Source organism: Oncorhynchus mykiss, chromosome 22, assembly GCF_057628025.1.
Source record: "Oncorhynchus mykiss isolate SJ-2025 chromosome 22, ASM5762802v1, whole genome shotgun sequence".
Lineage (NCBI taxonomy): Eukaryota > Metazoa > Chordata > Actinopteri > Salmoniformes > Salmonidae > Oncorhynchus > Oncorhynchus mykiss.
Window position 1 is genome coordinate 3,258,144 of NC_143043.1, and position 26,182 is coordinate 3,284,325.

At 42.3% G+C, this 26,182-nt stretch overlaps 1 protein-coding gene across 2 annotated transcripts in view; it reads left to right on the forward strand.

Moving 5' to 3' along the window:
• tbc1d4 (TBC1 domain family, member 4) overlaps nt 1-26,182 on the forward strand; it is a 139,595-nt gene that overhangs the window by 64,338 nt on the left and 49,075 nt on the right. Inside the window, exons 10-13 of one of the 2 annotated variants that reach the window (XM_021578614.3) lie at nt 1,362-1,490; nt 4,413-4,466; nt 15,869-16,104; nt 18,951-19,103. In XM_021578614.3, the coding sequence (XP_021434289.3) occupies nt 1,362-1,490; nt 4,413-4,466; nt 15,869-16,104; nt 18,951-19,103 (572 nt within the window). The remainder of the gene's footprint in view (nt 1-1,361; nt 1,491-4,412; nt 4,467-15,868; nt 16,105-18,950; nt 19,104-26,182) is intronic. The other variant, XM_021578615.3, reaches the window with a different exon arrangement.

Genomic DNA, 26,182 nt, shown 5'->3' on the forward strand with positions numbered 1-26,182 from the left:
TAAGAAGCTATTATCTGATGATAGCACCAGCAGTAAACAAAGGGGGTAGCATATTTCAACCCTGCAGGCTTCTTTTGTTGGCACTCCAATATGTCCCATAAACATCACAATTGGTCATTTTTTTTTATTAATTCCGTCCATATATACCCAAAATGTCCATTTATAAAGGGCGTTTGATCCAGAAAATAAACAGCTTACAAAAACAGAACGTCATTTCAAAAGTTGCCTATAAACTTTGCCAAAATATTTCAAACTACTTTTGTAATCCAACTTTAGATATTTTTAAACGTTAATAATCGATCAAATTGAAGACAGGGCAATCTGTATTCAATACAGCAAGTAAACAAACCATGCTCCTTTTTACGTCTTGCGCAACTCTCAATAGGGTAACCTTGTTCCAGTGCTGCTGCTTCTTTGCACAAATTAATAACATCAACCAAATTCCAAAGACTGGTGACATCCAGTGGAAGTGGTAGGAACTGTAAAATGGTCCCTATCAAATATCCCTTGGCAAAGACAACAGAGGGAACGGTCAGAGGCAAAAAAGAAAAAAAATCTGAACAGTTAGTCCTCTGGGTTTTGCCTGCTACATAAGTAATGTTATAGTCAGTGTTTTCTATCCACATCTACTAATCATATGCATATCATATATTCCTGGCATGAGTATCATGAAGTTGAAATTGGGCACGCTATTTATCCAAAAGTGAAAATGCTGCCTCCTATACCTTAAGAGGTTAAAGGAGGAACCACTGTAGGTTCCTGAATCTGGTCACATATGTGGGAACTCCTTCAAGACTGTTGGAAAAGCATTCCAGGTGAATCTGGTTGAGAGAATGGCAAGTGTGTGCAAAGCTGTCATCAAGGCTTAGGGTGGCTATTTGAAGAATCTCATGTATAATTGAACACTTTTTTGGTTACCACATCATTCCATAATGTGTTATTTCATAGTATTGATGTCTTCACTATTATTCTGCAGTTTAGAAAATAGTAAAAAGAAAAACCCTTGGTGTTCTCAATGTTTTGACCGGTAGTATTACTTTAGATTAGGGACTGCAAAAAGACTTGACTGGTGATGAGTAAATGGTTTATAAGGACTAATGTGAAACATTATAAATGCCTTATAAATGGTTTCTACTGAACGGTATTATGAAGTGTTACTGAAAGTTCTTTGTAACTATGTTCACAAGTTCTGTGTTATACACAGAATTGTACAGGTTTGATTGAATTTTTTAAGAAATATTTTTTACACTTTCTTTTCTCTGCATTTAAACAGCACTGTTGCCCCAAATAGAACCAGGTTATTGTAGTGTTTTCGACAGTGGCGTAACCTCTGACCTTTGACCTTTATCTGTGTGTACCAGAAAACCCCCAACACCACAACCGCACCAGCGGACAGCACCGCAGCGACGGGCGGCCGCTTCAAACTGGACATCCTGAAGAACAAGGCCAAGAGCTCGCTGACCAGCTCACTGGAGAACATTTTCTCACGGGTACTCCCACTATGGCTATCTCTGTCTTTTAATCTATAGGTCTCTATTTATTGTTCTCTTTCTCTCTCTCTCTCTCTCTTAAGTCTGTCCTGTCTCCCTCACTGTCTCTGTCTTTATCGCTCTCTGTCTATCAGCCAGTCTCTTTCTCTCTTTCCCCTCCTTCCCTGTCCTTCTCTTTCTGTCTTTTTCTGTGTCTGATCAAATCCCTAGAGAATATCTTCTCAAGGCTTCCAAATATCTGTCTTGTCTCACACGGTTTCTTGTCTTGGTCTTTTTCTTTGTAATGGATGAATCCATGAATCTGAAACCTTTGCTGCCATCTGTTACTATATTGTAAATGCATATCCTTAGAATACAGGGCATTCACAAAGTATTCAGAGCCCTTGACTTTTCCACATTTTGTTAGGTTACAGCCTTATTCTAAAATTGATTAAATATAAAAGGTTCCTCATCAATCTACACACAATACCCTAGGATGACAAAGCGAGAAGAGGTTTTTAAAATTTGTAGCAAATTTATAATAAAAAAAAAAAAACGTATATACCTTATTTACACAAGTATTCATACCCTTTGATCATCATTGAGATGTTTGTACAACTTGATTGGAGTCCACCTGTGGGAAATTCATTTGATTGGACATGATTTGGAAAGGCACACACCTGTCTATATATGGTCTCACAGTTGACAGTGCGTGCCAGAGCAAAAACCAAGCCATGATGTTGAAGGAATTGTCCGTAGTGCTCAGAGACAGGATTGTCTCAAGGCACAGATCTGGAGAAGGGTACCAAAAAAAGTATTCCGCATTGAAGGTCCACAATATCACAGTGGCCTCCATCATTCTTAAATGGAAGAAGTTTGGAACCACCAATACTCTTCTTAGAGCTGGCCGCTTGACCAAACTGAGTAATCAGGAGAGAAGGGCCTTGGTCAGGGTGAAGCCGAGAGCTCCAGAGTTCTTCTGTGGAGATGGGAGAACCTTCCAGAAGGATAACCAATCTCTGTTTCACTCCACCAATCAGGCCTTTATGGTAGAGTGACCAGACGGAAGACTCTCCTCATTGAAAGGCACATGACAGCCCACTTGGAGTTTGCCAAAAAGCACATTTTATTTATTTATTTAACCTTTATTTAACTAGGCAAGTAAATTCTTATTTACAATGACAGCCTACCGGGGAACAGTGGGTTAACTGCCTTGTTCAGGGGCAGAACGACAGATTTTTACCTTCTCAGCTCAGGAATTTGATCCAGAAACCTTTTGGTTACTATCCCAAAGCTCTAACCACTAGGCTACCTGCTGCCACAAAGATATATTTCATGGTTTAAACGTTGATTGGCTTTCTTTCATCAAGCTGCAAAGAACCCTTTACTGGCTCAAACAACCGACCAATCAGCCTGCTAGTAAACGTAATTTTTTTTTAAATGGTTTGACCAAATAATATGCTATTTCACAGTAAACAAATCAACAACATAATTTAAGTACACTTATAGAGAAGGGCATTTAACATGTACAGCACATGCTGACCAGACCGGACACGTCGCGTGCGCAAAGGAGGAGAGATGACTAGAAACGATTCGGTTGGCCGTTTTATGTGTGGATTAATTGTCGGAGTAGAGGACCTTGTGCATTTCAGGTAAAATAACAACTCAATGTTTATATCCCAGGACAAATTAACTAGCAACAGCAAGCTAGCTAAATAGGACAAGCTAGCTAAATAGGACAAATTAGCTAGCAAGCTAACTAGCTAATTTGCCATACATATTTAATGCTTTTCGACCTGTTCCCAAATTAATTAATGGCATTGGTTCAGAGTTTGTTTTGATATTTTAACCTGTGTGTCGTGATCGCGTTTGGTGTGGGGGTACAAAATAAATGTATGCACGATAGCGCACGTACGCGCGCAGCCTGTTTTGGTTCCGTGTTACACAAATTGATTGAAATTGACTGAAGTGCAGCTTTTGACATTACTGATCATAATCTGCTGCTGGAAAAATGTAATTGTTATCGCATTACTGTGGATAGAGAGATACCTCTCTATCAGAACACAGAGGGTATTCTTTAATGGAAGCCTCTCCAACATACTGTAATACAGGTAGGATCAGACTTTTTCAATCTGTACTAATGACCTGCCACTGGCTCTGAGTAAAGCCTGTGTGTCTATGTATGCTAATGACTCAACACAATACACATAAGCTACTACAGCAAGGGAAATCACTGCACCACTTAACAAGGAGCTGCAGTCAGTTTCTGAGTGGGTGGCAAGAAATAAGTTAGTCCTAAATATTTCAAAAACTAAAAGCATTGTATTTGGGACAAATCATTCACTATGAGAGGTATTGACATGTTGAATGCACCTAGCTGTCTGTCTAAACTACTGGCACACAGCTCAGACACCCGCACAAGACATACCACCATACGCACATACCGCACAAGACATGCCACCAGAGGTCTCTTCACAGTCCAAGTCCAGAACAGACTATGGTAGGCGCACAGTACTACATAGAGCCATGACTACATGGAACTCTATTCCACATCAAGTAACTCATGCAGCAGTGAAATTAGGTAAAATAAAAACAGATAAAATGCACCTTATAGAATAGCAAGGACTGTGACCCGACACACACACAGGTTCAGACACATGCGCGCACACATGATAACATACGCACTATACACACATGTACACATGGATTTTGTGTTGTAGAAATGTGTGTGAGGGCACATTCGAGGCCTCGGGTCAAATATTGAAATTATCCAATTGATGTGAGAACTCACTTGTCAATTGCTATCAGGCTTAGGGACACGTTTTTGATATTCCACGTCAGCAAAATATTGAACCTGTTTGAAATCAGGTTCAGTTATGTAACGTGCTGCTCACAAAAAGTTCACACATTTACATCAATAGTATTTATCTCTTTTATCCTCAGGGCGCCAACCAGATGAGAGGTCGCCTTGGAAGCATGGGGGGGAGCTTTGAGAGAGTGAGTATTCCAAAATTCCCAGGGCATCTCATTCGATGGTAGCAGTCTCTCTCTCTCCCTCTCTTTCTATCTCTCTCTCCCCCGTCTCTCACCCTCGCTCTCTTCTCCCCCCTCTCTCTCACTCCCCCTCTTCCCTCTCTGTCTCTCGTCCCCTCTTTCTCGCTCTCTTTCCCCCTCTTTCTTTCCCTCTTTCTCTGCCCCTTTCTCTCCCCCCTCTCCCTCTGTTCAATTTGTGCTATTGAAATTATCACATAGGAACTACTGTACTGAATGTGCCGTGTTGCTAAATCATAATCAAATCAAATGTATTTATAAAGCCCTTCTTACATCAGCTGATATCTCAAAGTGCTGTACAGAAACCCAGTCTAAAACCCCAAACAGCAAGCAATGCAGGTGTAGAAGCACGGTGGCTAGGAAAAACACCCTAGAAAGGCCAAAACCTAGGAAGAAACCTAGATAGGAACCAGGCTGTGAGGGGTGGCCAGTCCTCTTCTGGCTGTGCCGGGTGGAGATTATAACAGAACATGGCCAAGATGTTCAAATGTTCATAAATTACCAGCAGGGTCTAATAATAATAAACACAGTGGTTGTCGAGGGTCCAACAGGTATTTATTTATTTTTATTTCACCTTTATTTAACCAGGTAGGCTAGTTGAGAACAAGTTCTCATTTGCAACTGCGACCTGGCCATGATAAAGCGTAGCAATTCGACACATACAATAACACAGAGTTACACATGGAATAAACAAAACATACAGTCAATAATACAGTAGAACAAAAGAAAACAAAAAGTCTATATACAGTGAGTGCAAATGAGGTAAGTTAAGGAAATAAATAGGCCATGGTGGCGACGTAATTACAATATAGCAATTAAACACTGGAATGGTAGATCGGCAGAAGATGAATGTGCAGGTAGAGATACTGGGGTGCATAGGAGCAAAATAAATAAATAAATACAGTATGGGGATGAGGTAGGTAGATAGCCTATCTGTAAACAGCTAATCTAAGTACAGGTGCAGTGATCTGTAAACTGCTCTGACAGCTGGTGCTTAAAGCTAGTGAGGGAGATGTGAGTCTCCAGCTTCAGAGAGTTTTGCAATTCGTTCCAATCATGGGCAGCAGAGAACTGGAAGGAAAGACAACCAAAGGAGGAATTGGCTTTGGGGGTGACCAGTGAGATATACCTGCTGGAGCGCGTGTTACGAGTGGGTGCTGCTATGGTGACCAGTGAGCTGAGATCAGGCGGGGCTTTACCTAGCAGAGACTTGTAGATAACCTGTAGCCAGTGGGTTTGGCGACGAGTATGAAGCGAGGGCCAACCAACGAGAGCGTACAGGTCGCAATTGTGGGTAGTATATGGGGCTTTGGTGACAAAATGTGATAGACTGCATCCAATTTTTGGAGTACAGTGTTGGAGGCTATTTTATAGATGACATCACCGAAGTCGAGGATCGGTAGGATGGTCAGTTTTACGAGGGTTTGTTTGGCAGCATGAGTGAAGGATGCTTTGTTGCGATTATAGGAAGCCGATTCTAGATTTAATTTGGGATTTGAGAAGCTTAATGTGAGTCTGGAAGGAGAGTTTACAGTCTATCCAGACACCCAAGTATTTGTAGTTGTCCACGTATTCTAAGTCCGAGTTGTCCAGAGTTGTGATGCTGGACGGGCATGCAGGTGCGGGCAGCGATCGATTGAAAAGCATGCGTTTAAGAGCAGTTGGAGGCCACGGAAGGAGAGTTGTATGGCATTGAAGCTCGTCTGGAGGTTAGTTAACACAGTGTTCAAGGAGGGGCCAGAAGTATACAGAATGGTGTCATCTGCATAGAGGTAGATCAGAGAATCACCAGCAGCAAGAGCAACATCATTGATGTATACAGAAAAGAGAGTTGGCCTGAGAATTGAACCCTGTGGCACACCCATAGAGACTGTCAGAGGTCCAGACAACAGGCCCTCCGATTTGACACACTGAACTCTATCAGAGAAGTAGTTGCTAAACCAGGCGAGGCAATCATTTGAGAAACCAAGGCTGTCGAGTCTGCCAATAAGAATGTTGTGATTGACAGAGTTGAAAGCCTTGGCCAGGTCGATGAATACGGCTGCACAGTAATGTCTCTTATCGATGGCGGTTATGATGTCGTTTAGAACCTTGAGCGTGGCTGAGGTGCACCCATGACCAGCTCTGAAACCAGATTGCATAGCGGAGAAGGTATGGTGTGATTCGAAATGGTCAGTAATCTGTTTGTTAACTTGGCTTTCGAAGACCTTAGAAAGACAGGGTAGGATAGATATAGGTCTGTAGAAGTTTGGGTCTAGAGTGTCACCCCCTTTGAAGAGGGGGATGACCGCGGCAGCTTTCCAATCTTTGGGAATCTCAGACGATACGAAAGAGAGGTTGAACAGGCTAGTAATAGGGGTTGCAACAATTTTGGCAAATCATTTTAGAAAGAGAGGGTCCAGATTGTCTAGCCCGGCTGATTTGTAGGGGTCCAGATTTTGCAGCTCTTTCAGAACATCGGCTATCTGGATTTGGGTAAAGGAGAAAGGGTGGGGGCTTTGGCGGGTTGCTGTGGAGGGTGCCGGGCAGTTGCCCGGGGTAGGGATAGCCATGTGGAAAGCATGGCCAGCCGTAGAGAAATTCTTATTGAAATTCTCAATTATAGTGGATTTATCAGTGGTGACAGTGTTTCCTAGCCTCAGAGCAGTGGGCAGCTGGGAGGAGGTACTCTTATTCCTTATGGACTTTACAGTGTCCCAGAACTTTTTTGAGTTAGTACTACAGGATGCAAATTTCTGTTTGAAAAAGCTTGCCTTAGCTTTTCTAACTGCCTGTGTATATTTGTTCCTAACTTCCCTGAAAAGTTGCCTATCACGGGGGCTATTCGATGCTAATGCAGAACGCCACAGGATGTTTTTGTGCTGGTCAAGGGCAGACAGGTCTGGCGTGAACAAAGGACTATATATATTCCTAGATCTACATTTTTTGAGAGGGGCATGCTTATTTAAGATGGTGAGGAAGGCACTTTTAAAGAATAGCCAGGCATCATCTACTGACAGGATGAGGTCAATGTCATTCCAGGATACCCCGGCCAGGTCGATTAGAAAGGCCTGCTCGCAGAAGTGTTTAAGGGAGCGTTTGACAGTGATGAGGGGTGGTCGTTTGGTCGCAAACCCATTACGGATGCAGGCAATGAGGCAGTGGTCGCTGAGATCTTGATTGAAAACAGCGGAGGTGTATTTGGACGGCAAATTAGTTAGGATGACATCTATGAGGGTTCTTGTTTTTACTGATTTACTGGGTTTGTACCTGGTAGGTTCATTGATCATTTGTGTGAGATTGAGGGCATCAAGCTTAGTTTGTAGAATGGCCGGGGTGTTAAGCATGTCCCAGTTTAGGTCACCTAGTAGCACGAGCTCAGAAGATAGATGGGGGAAATCAGTTCACATATAGTATCGAGGGCACAGCTGGGGGCAGAGGGAGGTCTATAGCAAGCGGCGACAGTGAGAGACTTGTTTCTGGAAAGGTGAATTTTTAGAAGTAGAAGCTCAAATTGTTTGGGTACAGACTTAGCCTGCAGAGTTCTGTATTACTTTCTATCTTTGCAGTAGATTGCAACACCGCCCCCTTTGGCAGTTCTATCTTGGCGGAAAACGTTATAGTTAGCAATGTAGATTTCAGGGTTTTTGGTGGTTTTCCTAAGCCAGGATTCAGACACGGCTGAGACATCTGGGTTGGCAGAGTGTGCTAAAGCAGTGAGTAAAACAAACTTAGGGATTAGGCTTCTATTGTTAACATGCATGAAACCAAGGCATTTACGTTTACAGAAGTCAACAAATGAGAGCACCTAGGGGTTGGGAGTGGAGCTAGGCACTGCAGGACCTGGATTAACCTCCACATCACCAGAGGAACAGAGGAGAAGTAGGATAAGGGTACGGCTAAAGACTATACGAACTGGCCGTCTAGCACGTTCAGAACAGAGAGTAAAAGGAACAGATTTCTGGGCACGATAGCATAGATTCAAGACATAGTGTACAGACAAAGGTAAGGTAGGATGTGAGTACATTGGAGGTAAACCTAGGCATTGAGTAATGAAGAGAGAGATATAGTCTCTAGAGATGTTTAAACCAGGTAATGTCATCGCATATGTAGGAGGTGGAACAACATGGTTGGTTAAGGCATATTGAGCAGGGCTAGAGGCTCTACAGTGAAATAAGACAGTAATCAATAACCAAGACAGTAATGGACAAGGCATATTGATATTAGAGAGAGGCATGCGAAGACAAGTAAACATATGGGTCCAGTGAGTGGTTGGGCTGGCTGGGGACACGGCGATTCAGACAGTTTGCTGGCTAACGAGCTAACAGTTAGTAGGCCGGAGCTAAACAAGCTAGCACCTAGTAGACCAGGGCAAGCTAGCAGTTAGCAGGCCGGGTTAGCAAGCAAGCAGTTAGCATGGGCTAGCAGTTAGTAGACCAGTGCAAGCTAGCAGTTAGCAGACCGGGTTAGCAAGCAAGCAGTTAGCAAGGGCTAGCAGTTAGCAGACCGGGTTAGCAAGCAAGCAGTTAGCAAGGGCTAGCAGTTAGCAGACCAGGCAGGCAAGCTAGCAGTTAGCAGACCAGGGCCCGGCAGTTTAGCAGTTAGCAGACCGGGTTAACAAGCAAGCAGATAGCAGGGGCTAGAAAGTTATCCTTGGGGGGGGGGGGGGGGGGGGGTAAGTCTGTTTTTGCCTCTTCATGCGGTGACGTCGATAATTAGTTGTGTAATTAGTAGGGTTCCAAGTTGCTCTAGGTAGCTAGCAGGCCGATATTGTAGCCCTGAAGTATGCTTCGGTGGTAGCACAGGAGCCCTGGCCGGGCTAGCTTCAAGCTAAATTGGTGCTTGCTCTGGGATGGAAACGCTAGCCAGGAGTAGTCATCCGGGATTGCGGTTAGCTAGTTGTGAAGATCCAGATGAAAATGTTCAGTTTGCGGTAGGAATCCGGGGATAAAAATAACAGGTCCGTTATGCTCTGGTTAGAGTCATGTTGTTCGAAACTGGCGAGAGCTTTCCGAGCTGAAGGTTAGCTGATGACCGCTGGCAATGGTTTGCTGACTGATATCTGGTAGTTAGCTGGCTAGCTTCAGTGGAGGGATTCCAGATCCGAAGTAAATATAAATACTTTAGGAAATAAAAGCAGATCCACGCCACATTGGGTGAGGCGGGTTGCAGGAGAGTATTTAGATGATGAGGTTTAGCAAAATATTTTAAAGGATATGCGACGAAAAATATGTAAAACGATATATACAAGGGACACGACAGGACAAAGACGTCTGACTGCTACGCCATCTTGGATTAATCAGCACCTCAGGAGTAAATGTCAGTTGGCTTTTCATAGCTACACATCTTTCCGTGGAAAAAGAAAAAGCCAGTTAGGTGGGAGAGCAAGAAAGGGCTGAGCAGTCGGCTGTCCATGTGGCTATATTTTAGAGGCCCCCATGTTGGCGCTGTACAGAAATGTGAGCATTTTAAACCAATTTCCTGCAATTCTACACATTTTTCCATGGAGCTGAGCTTTTTTTGTTTGTTTTCTAGTGCTGACTTTGCTAATAGTTACTTATTTCAGGAAAAGTTCACTTACTATACCTGCTATTTCATATATCAAAGATGCACAGACTGGTAATAGTTACTTTATTGAAGAAATGTGCACTTACTATACCTGCTATTTTAAGATGAATGCACAGACTGGTAATGTTACTTTATTGAGGAAAAGTGCACTTACTATACCCGCTATTTTAAGATGAATGCACAAACTGGTAATAGTTACTTTATTGAGGAAAAGTGCACTTACTATACCCGCTATTTCTTTTTGTAATCCGTGATTGACTGTAGACCCTGCCACATACCTCTTGTGTCTGAGCCGTTGAATTGAGATTCTTCTTTGTCTCTATACTGACGCTTAGCTTGTTTGATTGCCTTGCAGAGGGAATAGCTACACTGTTTGTATTCGGTCATGTTTCCGGTCACCTTGCCCTGATTAAAAGCAGTGGTTCGCGCTTTCAGTTTCACGCGAATGCTGCCATCAATCCACGGTTTCTGGTTTGGGAATGTTTTAATCGTTGCTATGGGAACGACATCTTCAACGCACGTTCTAATGAACTCCCTCACCGAATCAGCGTATTCGTCAATGTTGTTGTTTGATGCAATACGAAACATATCCCAGTCCACGTGATGGAAGCAGTCTTGGAGTGTGGAATCAGATTGGTTGGACCAGCGTTGAACAGACCTCAGCGCGGGAGCTTCTTGTTTTAGTTTCTGTCTGTAGGCAGGGATCAACAAAATGGAGTCGTGGTCAGCTTTTCCGAAAGGAGAGCGGAGCAGGGCCTTATATGCGTCGCGGAAGTTAGAATAGCGATGATCCAAGGTTTTTCCAGCCCTGGTTGCGCAATCGATATGCTGATACAATTTAGGGAGTCTTGTTTTCAGATTAGCCTTGTTAAAATCCCCAGCTACAATGAATGCAGCCTCAGGATATATGGATACCATTTTGCAAAGAGTCAAATAAAGTTCGTTCAGAGCCATCGATGTGTCTGCTTGGGGGGGAATATATACGGCTGTGATTATAATCGAAGAGGATTCCCTTGATAGATAATGCGGTCGACATTTGATTGTGAGGAATTCTAAATCAGGTGAGCAGAAGGACTTGAGTTCCTGTATGTTGTTGTAATCACACCACTTCTCGTTAACCATGAAGCATACGCCCCCGCCCCTCTTCTTACCAGAAAGATGTTTGTTTCTGTCGGCGCGATGTGTGGAGAAACCAGCTGGCTGCACCGACTCCGATAGCGTCTCTCCAGTGAGCCATGTTTCCGTGAAGCAAAGAACGTTACAGTCTCTGATGTCCCTCTGGAATGCTACCCTTGCTCGGATTTCATCAACCTTGTTGTCAAGAGACTGGACATTGGCGAGAAGTATGCTAGGGAGTGGTGCACGATGTGCCCGTCTCCGGAGTCTGACCAGAAGACCGCTTCGTTTCCCCCTTTTACGAAGTCGTTTTTTTGTATGAAATAACACAAAAAACTGCATAGTTTCCTAGGAACGCGAAGCGAGGCGGCCATCTCTGTCGGCGCCGGAAGTCAATCACACTTCTGTGAAATCAAACTGTCCACTGAAGCAACACTGATTGACAAATAATTGCACATGCTGTTGTGCAAATGGAATAGACAACAGGTGGAAATTATAGGCAATTAGCAAGACACCCCCGATAAAGGAGTGGTTCTGCAGGTGGTGACCACAGACCACTTCTCAGTTCCTATGCTTCCTGGCTGATGTTTTGGTCGCTTTTGAATGCTTGCGGTGCTTTCACTCTTAGTGGTAGCATGAGACGAAGTCTACAACCCACACAAGTGGCTCAGGTAGTGCAGCTCATCCAGGATGGCACGTCAATGCGAGCTGTGGCAAGAAGGTTTGCTGTGTCTGTCAGCGTAGTGTCCAGAGCATGGAGGCGCTACCAGGAGACAGGCCAGTACATCAGGAGACGTGTAGGAGGCCGTAGGAGGGCAATAACTCAGCAGCAGGACTGCTACCTCCGCCTTTGTGCAAGGAGGATCCTGCAAAATGACCTCCAGCAGGCCACAAATGTGCATGTGTCTGCTCAAACGGTCAGAAACAGACTCCATGAGGGTGCCCTGACCTCCACAGGTGGAGGTTGTGCTTACAGCCCAACACCGTGCAGGACGTTTGGCATTTGCCAGAGAACACCAAGATTGGTAAATTCGCCACTGGCGCCCTGTGCTCTTCACAGATGAAAGCAGGTTCACACTGAGCACATGTGACAGACGTGACAGTCTGGAGACGCCTGGAGAACGTTCTGCTGCCTGCAACATCTTCCAGCATGACCGGTTTGGCGGTGGGTCAGTCATGGTGTGGGGTGGCATTTCTTTGGGGGGCCGCACAGCCCTCCATGTGCTCGCCAGAGGTAGCCTGACTGCCATTAGGTACCGAGATGAGATCATCAGAACCCTTGTGAGACCATATGCTGGTGCGGTTGGCCCTGGGTTCCGCCTAATGCAAGACAATGCTAGACTTCATGTGGCTGGAGTGTGTCAGCAGTTCCTGCAAGAGGAAGGCATTGATGCTATGGACTGGCCCACCCGTTCCCCAGACCTGAATCCAATTGAGCCACATCTGGGACATCATGTCTCGCTCTATCCACCACAGACTGTCCAGGAGTTGGCGGATGCTTTAGTCCAGGTCTGGGCGGAGATCCCTCAGGAGACCATCAGCCACCTCATCAGGAGCATGCCCAGGCGTTGTAGGGAGGTCATACAGGCACGTGGAGGCCACACACACTACTGAGCCTCATTTTGACTTGTTTTAAGGACATTACATCAAAGTTGGATCAGCCTCTAGTGTGGTTTTCCACTTTAATTTTGAGTGTCTCCAAATCCAGACCTCCATGGCTTGATAAATTTGATTTCCATTGATAATTTTTGTGTGATTTTGTTGTCAGCACATTCAACTATGTAAAGAAAAAAGTATTTAATAAGAATATTTCATTCATTTCAGATCTAGGATGTGTTATTTTAGTGTTTATTTTTTTGAGGAGTGTATTTTAAAGCTAATTTCCTGTAATTCTACACATTCTGCCAAGCAGCTGAGAGAAAATGTTCCACTTTTAAAGCTAATTTCCTATAATTCTACATATTTTGCCAAGCAGCTGAGAGAAAATGTTCCACTTTTAAAGCTAATTTCCTGTAATTCTACATATTTTGCCAAGCAGCTGAGAGAAAAGAAAAGATAATGGACCTATATATTTTTTATAATTACAGTCTTTGAGAACTAACAATGTGTTGTTTTTCTGAAACATAATAACAAAGTGGATACTGTTAAATTGTTTTTTTTCCTTTTTTTTCTCCCTTACTGTCTAGCTTTTATTTTGGTGATTGTTAGTTCTCAAAGATTGTTTAAAAAACAAACATGACACATGAATATTCCCAGGTTTTTTTCCTGAATGTATTTTCCAACGTAGCCTGAACGGTTGTTTAATGGCGGAGTTGTTCACTCTAGTGTCACAAGGATGCAAAATGTGGGACGGGGGTGTGATGTCGACCCTCTGGCCAATTCCCCCCCCCCCCCCCGTCAGACATTTTGGCAATGGGCGTGGGCGGGGAGAGACAGGGAGGGGTACATGTTATACCATAAATCAAGTTCCCCAACTGATTTTATTTTGCCCTAAAAAATGTATTTGTTGGACTTAAAAGGCTGATTTAAATTTTGTAAATATGTTACAAACTATTCCCACGCATAATTAAGAGAAATATGTGATCATATACTGTCAGAGTTGTGTGTGTATAGGTGGCAGGGAAGTCATGCGTAGGAGAATCAAACTGAATGGAGTTTTTTAATAACGATAAACGAAACATAACTCCAAACATTTAATGTAACAGTAAACAAAGTGGGTACGAGGACCCGTCGCGCACCAATACAAACACAACACTGAATAACAAACTATCTCTGACAAAGACATGAGGGGAAACAGAGGGTTAAATACACAACAGGTAATGAATGGGATTGAAACCAGGTGTGTAGGAAGACAAGACAAAACCAATGAAAAATGGATCAATGATGGCTAGAAGACCGGTGACGTCGACCTCCGAGCCCCGCCCGAACAAGGAGAGGCTTCGACTTCGGCAGAAGTCGTGACATATACAAATCTAAACAAGGTTTGAAATTATAATGTTTTAGTCAAATGTTATATCTGTTTGGGTTACTTGCGGTCAATTTGCAATCTACAAATTATTTGTAATTATGTTCTGGCTCCCTGACCATCCACTCAAGAAAAAATTGTCCCGCTACTGAATCTAGTTGGTGATCCCTGCTTTAAATCATAGTAGGACCACACACACAAACATATGAGTCCTCACATGCCCCAGAAGTGTGAGTGAGTTTGCTTTCTCCTGTAAAAACATCACGGGATGTACATCACAAGCACTTGCAACTAGTATGCAAAGTTACCACCTTCGCTCACAGTTCAGAACAACCTAGAACATAGAAATATAGTATTACTCAACAACAATACCGCCCTTCCCTCCCCGATCTACCAGTTTTTCACTCATTATCCGGTCATATAATTTTTTTTATAAAATATTGTTACTCAGCACACGGGGCAACACCTCTCCAAAATCAAGGACAGTGTCAGATGTGTTCTATTCACCTTAGTTGCCTTTTCCCACAGCTGACTGTGACTGTGTACATGTGTGTTCGTGCGTGTTTGTCTCTGGGAGTCTGTGTGTACATGTGTGTGCATGCATGTTTGTGTGGGTCCATGTTTTTGCCTTTGTCTTTGTCTTGTGTATGTTTCTGTGTGGTGTGTTACCCCCTGGCCTCGGGACCTGTGTTTTGAGCTGAGTGAGGCCTCTACTATGATCTGAGGGCGGTCTCCGGACACAGAGGCCAGGGTAGGAAACAGAGACGGGATGTGTCCTGCTCTGTGTCTGCTGAGCAATGCCTCAATACTTCCTCTACACTTCCTTGTAAACAGGCCCTCCAACACTGGACCTGGAGGGGCCTATACTAGCCTCTTCACAATGTGAAACGGGCCTAGTCCCAAACCAAACAAACGTACCTCTGAGTCATATCCCAATGCCCTTGTTGGTCTGTGGCAGCACTGAATGGACTGACTAGGTTTGAGGAACATAGGAATAATTCCACCCCCAACCTCTACGCAAGCTATGTGGAGTACCAGCATTGATTTAACCTTTATTTAAGCAGGGGGACCAATTGAGGCCAGGTATCTTTTTCAAGGTAGCCCTGCATTTTTCTTACATGTCAGATGTGTGAGAGGGAGTCGGCAACGGCGTAAAGGTAGGGATGGAGGGTTTGGTTTGGAACGGAGCTGTGTAGGGCCTTCCCTCCTGTAGTGTGATGCAGTGAGTCACAGGGTGCAGCTTATTAGAGTACAATAGATGAGTGGAGCAGCATGGGGAGGCACAGAGGCATCAGGGAATAGGACTAAGAGAGTTGGAGTGTGTGGAGTTGTACCGTATTGAGTGTGAGGACACTTGCTAGTAGTCGGTAAGTGCAGACCTGTTGGCTTTGGAATGGAGTGTGGAAGTTGTATTGCTAGTAATTGCTTAAGTATTTTAGTTTTCGGAATCAGATTGGATTTTATGCAGGATTTTTTTATGTATCATAGCAGCAAGTTTTGTATTCTAGCTGTGTTTGATTTCTATCCTAGAGTGTCAATGCATGCAACTCAATGCATTCTCCAGAGTCTAGAGTCCACCTCATGCAACACTATTCTGGTCTCGGACCTGGTTAATGCAAAATAAGGTATGGGTTCAGGAAGTGTATTAATGGTCTCCGATGTACAGTGCAAGTCATCATTCTCTTCATCATCCTCATCTTCATCACTCTGTCCCCTCCAGGCGGACGACTCTCCCGGCGACTCCCCACCAGGCACGCCCCCTGGTTTCCCTGACGATGACCCAGATGCCCTCCAGTTCCGGCGACGTGCCCACACCTTCAGCCACCTGCCTGTGAAGAAGCGCATCTCGTTCAACGACGCGTCCACCCAGGGAGTCCAACAGGGGGGCACTGGTACCCACAGCAAGACCCTGCTCCGTAGGCAGCAGTCTGTCAACCCCGAACTACTGCAGAGCAGGTAAACAAACAAAGGCCATGACACGAAGCCACACACTTCACTTCCTGTTATCCTTATGTCACTTCCTTCCTACGTGACTAGAATTAGATAAAGATGGACCAAATGGACCCTGGCCCCAATAGTTTGGTTATATCCATTTACACTGCCTTCAGAAAGTGTTCACACCCCTTGGCTTATTCCACATGTGTTACAGCCTGAATTCCAAACGGATTTAAAAAAAAATGTCTTCTCTATCTACACACAATAATGACAAAGTGAAAACAGGTTTTTAGAAATGTTTGCAAATTTATTGAAGACATCGAATTTACATAAATATTCACATCCCTGAGTAAATACTTTGTAGAAGCACCTTTGGCAACGATTACAGTTTTGAGTCGTTTTCGGTATGTCTCTATCAGCTTTGCACATCTGTATTTGGGGATTTTCTTAGATACTTCCCTGCAAGTTCTCCCACTTAAAAAGATGAGAGAGACCTATCATTTTCATCATAGGTACTCTTCAACTATGACGGACAAAATGAGGAGAAAAAATCCAGAAAATCACATTGTAGGATTTTTATTTAATTTATTTGCAAATTATGGTGGAAAATAAGTATTTGGTCAATAACAAAAGTTTATCTCAATACTTTATTATATACCCTTTGTTGGCAATGACAGAGGTCAAACGTTTTCTGTAAGTCTTCACAAGGTTTTCACACACTGTTGCTGGTATTTTGGACCATTCCTCCATGCAGATCTCCTCTAGAGCAGTGATGTTTTGGGGCTGTTGCTGGGCAACACGGACTTTCAACTCCCTCCAAAGATTTTCTATGGGGTTGAGATCTGGAGACTGGCTAGGCCACTCCAGGACCTTAAAATGCTTCTTACGAAGCCACTCATTCGTTGCCCGGGCGGTGTGTTTGGGATCATTGTCATGCTGAAAGACCCAGCCACGTTCTATCTTCTATGCCCTTGCTGATGGAAGGAGATTTTCACTCAAAATCTCACGATACATCGCCCCATTCATTCTTTCCTTTACACGGTCCCTTTGCAGAAAAACAGCCCCAAAGCATGATGTTTCCACCCCCATGCTTCACAGTAGGTATGGTGTTCTTTGGATGCAACTCAGCATTCTTTGTCCTCCAAACACGACGAGTTGATTTTTTACAAACAAGTTATATTTTGGTTTCATCTGACCATATGACATTCTCCCAATCTTCTTCTGGATCATCCAAATGCTCCCTAGCAAACTTCAGACGGGCCTGGACATGTACTGGCTTAAGCAGCACGTCTGGCACTGCAGGATTTGAGTCCCTGGCGGCGTAGTGTGTTACTGATGGTAGGCTTTGTTACTTTGGTCCCAGCTCTCTGCAGGTCATTCACTAGGTCCCCCCGTGTGGTTCTGGGGTTTTTGCTCACTGTTCTTGTGATCAGAAGAAGTTACAGGTCTGTGAGAGCCAGAAATCTTGCTTGTTTGTAGGTGACCAAATACTTATTTTCCACCATAATTTGCAAATAAATTCATTAAAAATCCTACAATGTGATTTTCTGGATTTTTTTTCTCATTTTGTCTGTCATAATTGAAGTGTACCTATGATGAAAATTACAGGCCTCTCTCATCTTTTTAAGTGGGAGAACTTGCACAATTGGTGACTGACTAAATACTTTTTTACCCCACTGTATATATGTTTTCACTTTGTCATTATGGGGTATTCCATGTAGATGGGTAAGAAAAAAATTTATATATATATATATATATGTGTTTTCACTGTCATTATGGGGTATTCCGTGTAGATGGGTAAGAAAAATATACATATGTTTTCACTTTGTCATTTTGGGGTATTATGTAGATGGGTAAGAAAAAAAATGCCATCAATTTTGAATTCCGATAACAAAATGTGGAAAATTCCATGGGCATGAATACTTTTTGAAGGCAATTTAGCACCGTGCACAGACGTAGAAATTGAATGACTATTCTGTTTGTTCTATTTCTATGTGTGTAGATGCAGATCTTCTTCTGAAGCTTCTCTCATTCTAGCCTGGTGATTTGCCCTAGTCAACTTTTGTGTATAGACAGCATCTTGTGATGAGGAAACATGCTTTATTTGTGATGTAAAAAGGTTTGGCCTTTTATAAAATAGCACCTCATATTGTACTTGAATGTGGAATATGTTCTTTAGTGGCTAATGCTAGCAATGACACATTGACAGCTACTGTTATTGAAATATTGATGGAAAGTTTTGTTTTTAAGCTGGAATTCGTAATGGTGAAACTGACACATCCATTTTACAACAGCAAGGAAGTTACTTTAAACAACTAACACAGTTTTTCCCCTTCGGATTTTATTGCACACGTGATAGAACAGCAGAGTATTTACTGTAAAAAAAGATCTATGTTTACAGGATGCTGGATGCTCCTCTCCTACATTGCATCTATAAAACAATAACAAATGTGCTGGGGTGAACAGTGGCACTGTTCTCATTATGTGGATTTCAGCTTTAAGACGCTAAAACTAACTGTCATGGAAAGTCCACACTAATGAGTATGTCACTAACTGACAAATAATTTATGCACCCATCTGTTCTACATCAACAATGTCATCTATTTTACATTCTTCAATTTCATATTATGTGAATATCTTTCCCACCATAACAGATTTAAAACGAGTCAATCCGGTCTAGTTTCTGCTGATCAACATTGTTTTCACAACACAAAAAGAACACAACCAACAGAACAGACCCTACAAACACAGTCAACATCATAATGTCACCAGCCCATGACATGACTTTTTTTTAAATTAACATTTTGCATCCAGACCACATTTATTCCACAATAACCTTGGTTTCTTTATTTTGAACACCATCCTAGCCCCGTGCCCTACTCGAGAACGCGCAGCGTGTCGGAGAGCGAGTCCAACTTCAGTCTCTCCTCCTCCTTCTCCGCTCCCACTTTCCTGAAAAGCTTTTACCAGGGCTCCTTCGGGTCCATGGGGTCTTTGGCCGACACCAGGACCCTCTGGAGGTGAGAGGGGGTGCATGCTCGCCCCCCTGCTTTGACCACACCGGAATTACCGGCCAGGGATGGCAGAGAAAATGGGAGGAGGGGTTGGTTGGGGGGCATGTTTTGTCGGTGGGATGGCAGTAGCAGTTATTCGTTGCGTCCACCTAAATCTTTTAACACTTGGCTTTTCGTCCCTGCCTATATCTACAATGCCTTCAGAAAGTATTCACACACCTTGAACTTTTCCACATTTTGTTGTTTGTTTTTGTATTCTTTTTTATTAACCCATCCAACACTCCCCCTCCCCCCTCTCTTCAGAGGACACAGCTTTTTTTTTTTTTTTTTACAGATTTTCTGATACATATACAATACCTGTCAATAGTTTGGACACACCTACCCATTCAAGGGTTTTTCTTTATTTTTACTATTTTCTATATTGTAGAATAATAGTGAATTCATCAAAACTATGAAATAACACATATGGAATCATGTAGTAACCAAAAAAGTGTTAAACAAATCAAAATATATTTATCTCATTCTATTTAGATTGTTCAAAGACTACCGCTTGAAGCTGGTTGAGAGATTGACAAGTGTGCAAAGCTGTCAAGGCAAAGGGTGGATACTTTGAAGAATCTAAAATCTAAAATATATTCAACGCTCAAAACGTATGTAAAACATCACAGCACAATTTAAGAATATATGGGGAATGGAAACCAAACGAGGGTGGTCTACGGTGATACAGTAGGTGGGATGTGCTGAGAGTGGCTGAGGGGTGGGATTAATGAGTTTATGTTCAGTAATGTATTATTGTTACAGTTGAAGTCGGAAGTTTACATACACTTAAATTGGGGTCATTAAAACTTATTTTTCAACCACTCCACAAATTTCTTGTTAACAAACTATAGTTTTGGCAAGTCGGTTAGGACATCTACTTTGTGCATGATACAAGTCATTTTGTTTACAGACAGATTATCCCATTTATAGTTCACTGTATCACAATTCCAGTGGGTCAGTGGGTCAGAAGTGTACATACACTAAGTTGACTGTGCCTTTAAACAGCTTGGAAAATTCCAGAAAATGATGTCATGGCTTTAGAAGCTTCTGAAAGGCAATTGACGTCATTTGAGCCAATTGGAGGTGTACTTCTAGGCCTACTGTCAAACTCAGTGCCTCGTTGCTTGACATCATGGGAAAATCAAAAGAAATCAGCCAAGACCTCAGAAAAAAAATTGTAGACCCCCACAAGTCTGATTCATCCTTGGGAGCAATTTCCAAATGCCTGAAGATACCACGTTCATCTGTACAAGCAATAGTACGCAAGTATAAACACCATGGGACCACGTAGCCATCATACCGCTCAGGAAGCAGACGCGTTCTGTCTCCTAGAGATTAACCTAATTTGCTGCGAAAAGTGCAAATCAATCTCAGAACAACATCATAGGACTTGTGAAGATGCTGGAGGAAACAGGTACAAAGTATCTATATCCACAGTAAAAATGAGTCTTATATCGACATAACCTGAAAGGCCGCTTAGGAAGAAGCCACTGCTCCAAAACCACCATAAAAAAGACAGACTACAGTTTGCAACTGCACATGGGGACAAAGATAGTACTTTTTGGAGAAATGTCCACTGATCTCATGAAGCAAAAATAGAACTGTTTGGCCATAAGGACCATTGTTATTTTTGGAGGAAAAAGGGGGATGCTTGCATGCGGAAGAACATCATCCCAACCTTGAAGCACGGGGGTGGCAGCATCATGTTGTGGGGGTGCTTTGCTGCAGGAGGTGCACTTCACAAAATAGATGGCATCATGAGGTAGGAAAATTATGTGGATATATTGAAGCAACATCTCAAGACACCAATCAGGAAGTTAAAGCTTGGTCGCAAATGGGTCTTCCAAATGGACAATGACCCCAAGTATACTTCCAAAGTTGTGGCAAAATGGCTTAAAGACAACAAAGTCAAGGTACTGGAGTGGCCATCACAAAGCCCTGACCGCAATCCTATAGAAAATTTGTAGGCAGACCTGAACAAGCGTGTGCGAGCAAGGAGGCCTACAAACCTGACTCGGTTACACCAGCTCTGTCAGGAGGAATGGGCCAACATTCACCCAATTTATTGTGGGACGCTTGTGGAAAACTAACCGAAACATTTGACCCAAGTTAAATAATTTAAAGGCAATGCTACCAAATATTAATTGAGTGTATGTAAACTTCTGACCCACTGGGAATGTGATGAAAGAAATAAAAGCTGAAATAAATAATTCTCTCTACTATTATTCTGACATTTCACATTCTTAAAATAAAGTGGTGATCCTAACTGACCTAAGACAGGGAATTTTTACTAGGATTAAATGTCAGGAATTGTGAAAAACTGAGTTTAAATGTATTTGGTTAAGGTGTATGTAAACTTCGGACTTCAACTGTACGTTATATAGTAGAATGTTATATACGGTATGTATGTTTCTATGTAATATAGTAGGATGTTATGAACCAACACTAAATCGTAGGAGCTAACTACTAGCTATGTAGAAGTTGGACGGAAGAACGCCCAGTACTGCTTACCTGAGATGCCATCATCACACAGTAATTGTGCATGACTTCAAATGAAACTAATCAGGGAGCAGGTTTCGAATCCTCAACCTTCTTGCCCAAAGTCCAGTGTGCTATCGACTGTGAACCAAAAGCATGCTGAAGCCGCAGAGTCGATAGAGTGCAACCTTGGGGTAGCTTGGTACTCAATGTAATAAAGTAATGACTTTTCAAATAAGTTACCTTACACGTTATGTTAGCTGACAATTTGTTAGCTACGCAGTCCTTACGAACCACATAGCATATCATTACAGCAGTAGGTACCGGCATGTTAGCTAGCTACCTAACATTTGTAGTTATACATCAAACTTTCCAGTATATTAACTAAAGGCTAACTAACTACCCAACCTTAATTAACTTGGTCATTCCCGTCATTCTTAGATTAGCTAAATGGTATTGTCGTTATGTGATCTCAATGGACATTCGGGTACATTTGTAAATTCGCTCTGGCTATCTACGCCGATTTCAGAGCACTCTTGTCTGAGTGTGCTAGAGCGCAGAATAATGAATTTATGTGCGCTCAACACCTGTTGAATATGGGCGGTGTCAGTAAACGTTGGCAAAAAAGCGCAATTAAATTGTTTCTAGCAGCACAGTTAATCACCAACCCTCTGGATAACATGAAAACTGCCTAACCAGCTGTGCTAGGGCGAGTAAAATAGTCAGAGTGGTCTCATTTGTGTCTGGAAGTAGCTAGGAAGCTAGCCAAGATTAGCTTGGGTGCTTGACTGCTGTTGTAAGGCCAGAATGCTCAAATCAACAGTACTCCTTGGTCCGAATGTCCAGTATACGCTCCGATAGCGAAACGGACTGAATTTACCCAGAGGGTTATTCATTTTTAATGGAATTGAAACACCATAATATTAATTTTATTAATTAAGCAAGTACGAGTCAAAAGTTTGGACACACCTACTCATTCCAGGATTTTTTACTATTTTCTACATTGTAGAATAATAGTGAAGACATCAAAACTATTGAATAACACATGGAATCATTTAAGAACAAATTCTTATTTACAAGGACAGTCTACTCCTTCCTCCCCGTTGGAGAATTGAACCCCATTCTCCCACGTGCCTGCAATATGGAAGACTATCAAATGCTTCTCAAAGATGCCCTCTGGTGGTCAAACTAGCAATAACTTGCAGTAACATAATAAATGGCTGAGAATGAAATGACAAACCACAGAATGCCGCAAGGTGTGCCGCAGTATGACGCAACTTTTATAGGAGGAACCACTGTAGTTTTCGGAGATTGTGAGCTAAAGATGAAAAACTTTCCTTCGAGTATTATTGTACTATTGATTGATTGACTATGGCTTTCCAAATCACCCTACACTGCTATTTATAAGGTTCATTTTAAGTGAATGTTGAGATTTTTAACAATTCCTGAACCTGTGACCAGAAACATGCTACATAGGGGCAATACCAGAATAAAGGATCTGGTGATTTTGTCTCTTTGCAGCAAAATATTGTTGTTACAGCCTGAATTTAAAATGGATTCTATTGAGATTGTTGAAAAAAAGAACTTGTTTAAAACATTTTTAAAAAGTGGTGCGTGCATATGTATTCACCCCCTTTGCTATGAAGGCCTTAAATAAGATCTGGTGCAAACAATTACCTACAGAAGTCACATAATTAGTTGGATTTCCCACAGGTGGACTTTATTTAAGTGTCACATGATCTCAGTATATATACACCTGTTCTGAACATCCCACAGAGCACCATTAAATCCATTATTAAAAAAATGAAAGAATATGGCACCACAACAAACTTGCCAAGAGAGGGCTGCTCATCACAACTCACAGACCAGGCAAGGAGAGCATTAATCAGAGTGGCAACAAAGAGACCAAAGATAACCGTGAAGGAGCTGCAAAGCTCCACAGCGGAGATTGGAGTATCTGTCCATAGGACCACTTCAAGCCGCGCACTCCACAGAGCTGGGCTTTACGGTAGTGGCCAGAAAAAAAAACATTGCTTAAGGAAAAAAATAAGAAACATGTTTGGTGTTCGCCAAAAGGCATGTGGGAAACTCCCCAAACATATGGAAGAAGGTACTCTGGCCAGATGAGACTAAAATTGAGGGTTTTGGCCATCAAGGAAAATGCTATGTTTGGTGCAAATTCAACACCTCTCATCACCCCAAGAACACCAGCTGTGGGGATGTTTTTCATCGGCAGGGACTGGGATGACGCTAAATACAGGGATATTTTTGAGGGAAACCTGTTTGTCTTCTAGAGATTTGAGACTGGGACGGAGGTTCACCTTCCAGCAGGACAATGGCCCTAAGCATACTGCTAAATCAACAATCAAGGGTTTTAAGGGGAAACATTTCAATGTATTGGAATTACCTTTTCAAAGCCCAGACCTCAATCCAATTGAGAATCTGTGGTATGACTTAAAGATTGCTGTACACCAGCAGAACCCATCCAACTTGAAGGAGCTGGAGCAGTTTTGCCTTGAAATATTTTCAAAAATCCCAGTAGCTAGATGTGCCAAGCTTACAGAGACATACCCCAAGAGACTTGCAGCTGTAATTGTTGCAAAAGGTGGCTCTACAAAGTATTGAATTTGGGGCGGTCAATAGTTATGCACGCTCAAGTTTTCCGTTTTTTTGTCTTTCTTGTTTGTTTCTCAATAAAACATATTTTGCATCTTCAAAGTGGTAGGCATGTGTAAATCAAATAATGCAACCCCCCCAAAATCCATTTTAATTCCAGGTTGTAAGACAACAAAATAGGAAAAATGCGAGGGGGGGAATACTTTCGTAAGCCACTGTATTCAACCCCTTTGTTATGACAAGCCTAAATAATTGCAGGGGTAAAAATGTGTTTAACAAGTCACAAAATAAATTACATGGATTCATTCTGTGTGCAATAATAGTATTTAACATGATTTTTTAATGACTACCTCATATTTGTACCCCTATCTGTCCCTCAGTGGAGCATTGATTTCCTAACACAGATTCAACCACAAAGACCAGAGAGGTAGTCATTGGTAGATGTGTTAACTTTACACTTTGAATGGTCTATCAATATACCCAATGATACAGGTGCTCTTCTTAACTCAGTTGCTGGAGAGGAAGGAAACTGCTCAGCGATTTCACCATGAGGCCAATGGTGACTTTAAAACAATTACTGAGTTTAATGGCTGTGATAGGAGAACACTGAGGATGGATCAACAACACTGTCGTTTCTCCACAATACAAACCTAAGTTACAGAGTGAAAAAAAGAAAGCCTGTACAGAATAAAAAATAGCCTTGTTATTGTTATTTTATTGTCACTCTTTAATTTTTTTACTTTTTTTTTTCTTTCTCAAAACTGCATTGTTGGTTAGGGGCTTGCAAGCATATGTGACAAATACAATTTGATTTGAAGTCACTAATGTAATACTGCAAAAAAAGTGGGAATGAAATGAACTATGTGTCCTGAATACAAAGTGTTATGTTCGGGCCAAATCCAATACAATATATTACAGAGTACCACTCTCATTCTCTCATATTTTCAAGCATAGTTTTGGCTGCATCATGTTATGGGTATGCTTGTAATCATTAAGGAATGGGGAGTTTTTTCACTTCCTGACCACATGGAAACCAGAGATGCACTACAATCTCAAATCGAACCACCTCCCAAAATTATGCAACACTGTTATAGGATGTGGGGGCACCACCACCGTCTCAGCAACAGTAGCCCTGACCTTGCTCTGAGGTCGCTTCCTGTTATTCTCTACTCAGGTCTCTTGAGCAGTGAAGTAAGCGCCTCATGACTAGACAGTATCTTGTTAATCCGAGTATCAATTGTCATCTGATCCAGGGTTACGCAAGGTTACATGTTTTGAAATGTATTGTCTAGTGTTAACTGCAGACATTTTCAAGTCATGTCTACATTTCTTTGACATTGAAAGACAGTTTATCTTGTTGGTGGCCCACTCTTTGATGGTACGGACATGTTACAGACTGTGGCTTTAACCTTTGGTGTGATAAACAATTGAGAAACATAGGGTGTGTCCGAAAAAGAACCCTATTTGCTATATATTGCACTACTTTTGCACAATAAGGTGCATTTCAGACGGAATCATAGTCTTGAAATAGATCAATCAGCTTCCTATCCCTATTCTCCTCTCTTCTTCTTTCCCAAGGAAATGATCCAAACATCCATGTAACAATGGCTGCCTCTGTCTTGATGTTTGCTTTTGTTTTATGTACTAATTATGGATCTTTTGTACTAATTTCTGCTTTATTAATCAATATTTATGTGTGAATCAGTCTTCAATCAATGTTTTGTTTGTTGTGAGAAGTGTTCCTTTTTGGATTTTCTTGGTGGTTTAATCACTCACCCATCTGCAGTACAGACCGGGAGATTCTGTTGATTAGCATCTGTCTGTCTCAATGTTGAGATTAGGTGTGTGTGTGAGACTGCGTGTGTGTACTACTATCAGTGTGTGGGTGTTTGTTTACGTCCCTTTGTATTTGTGACATGCCCACTCCTCTTCTCTTTCACTATCTCACTCCC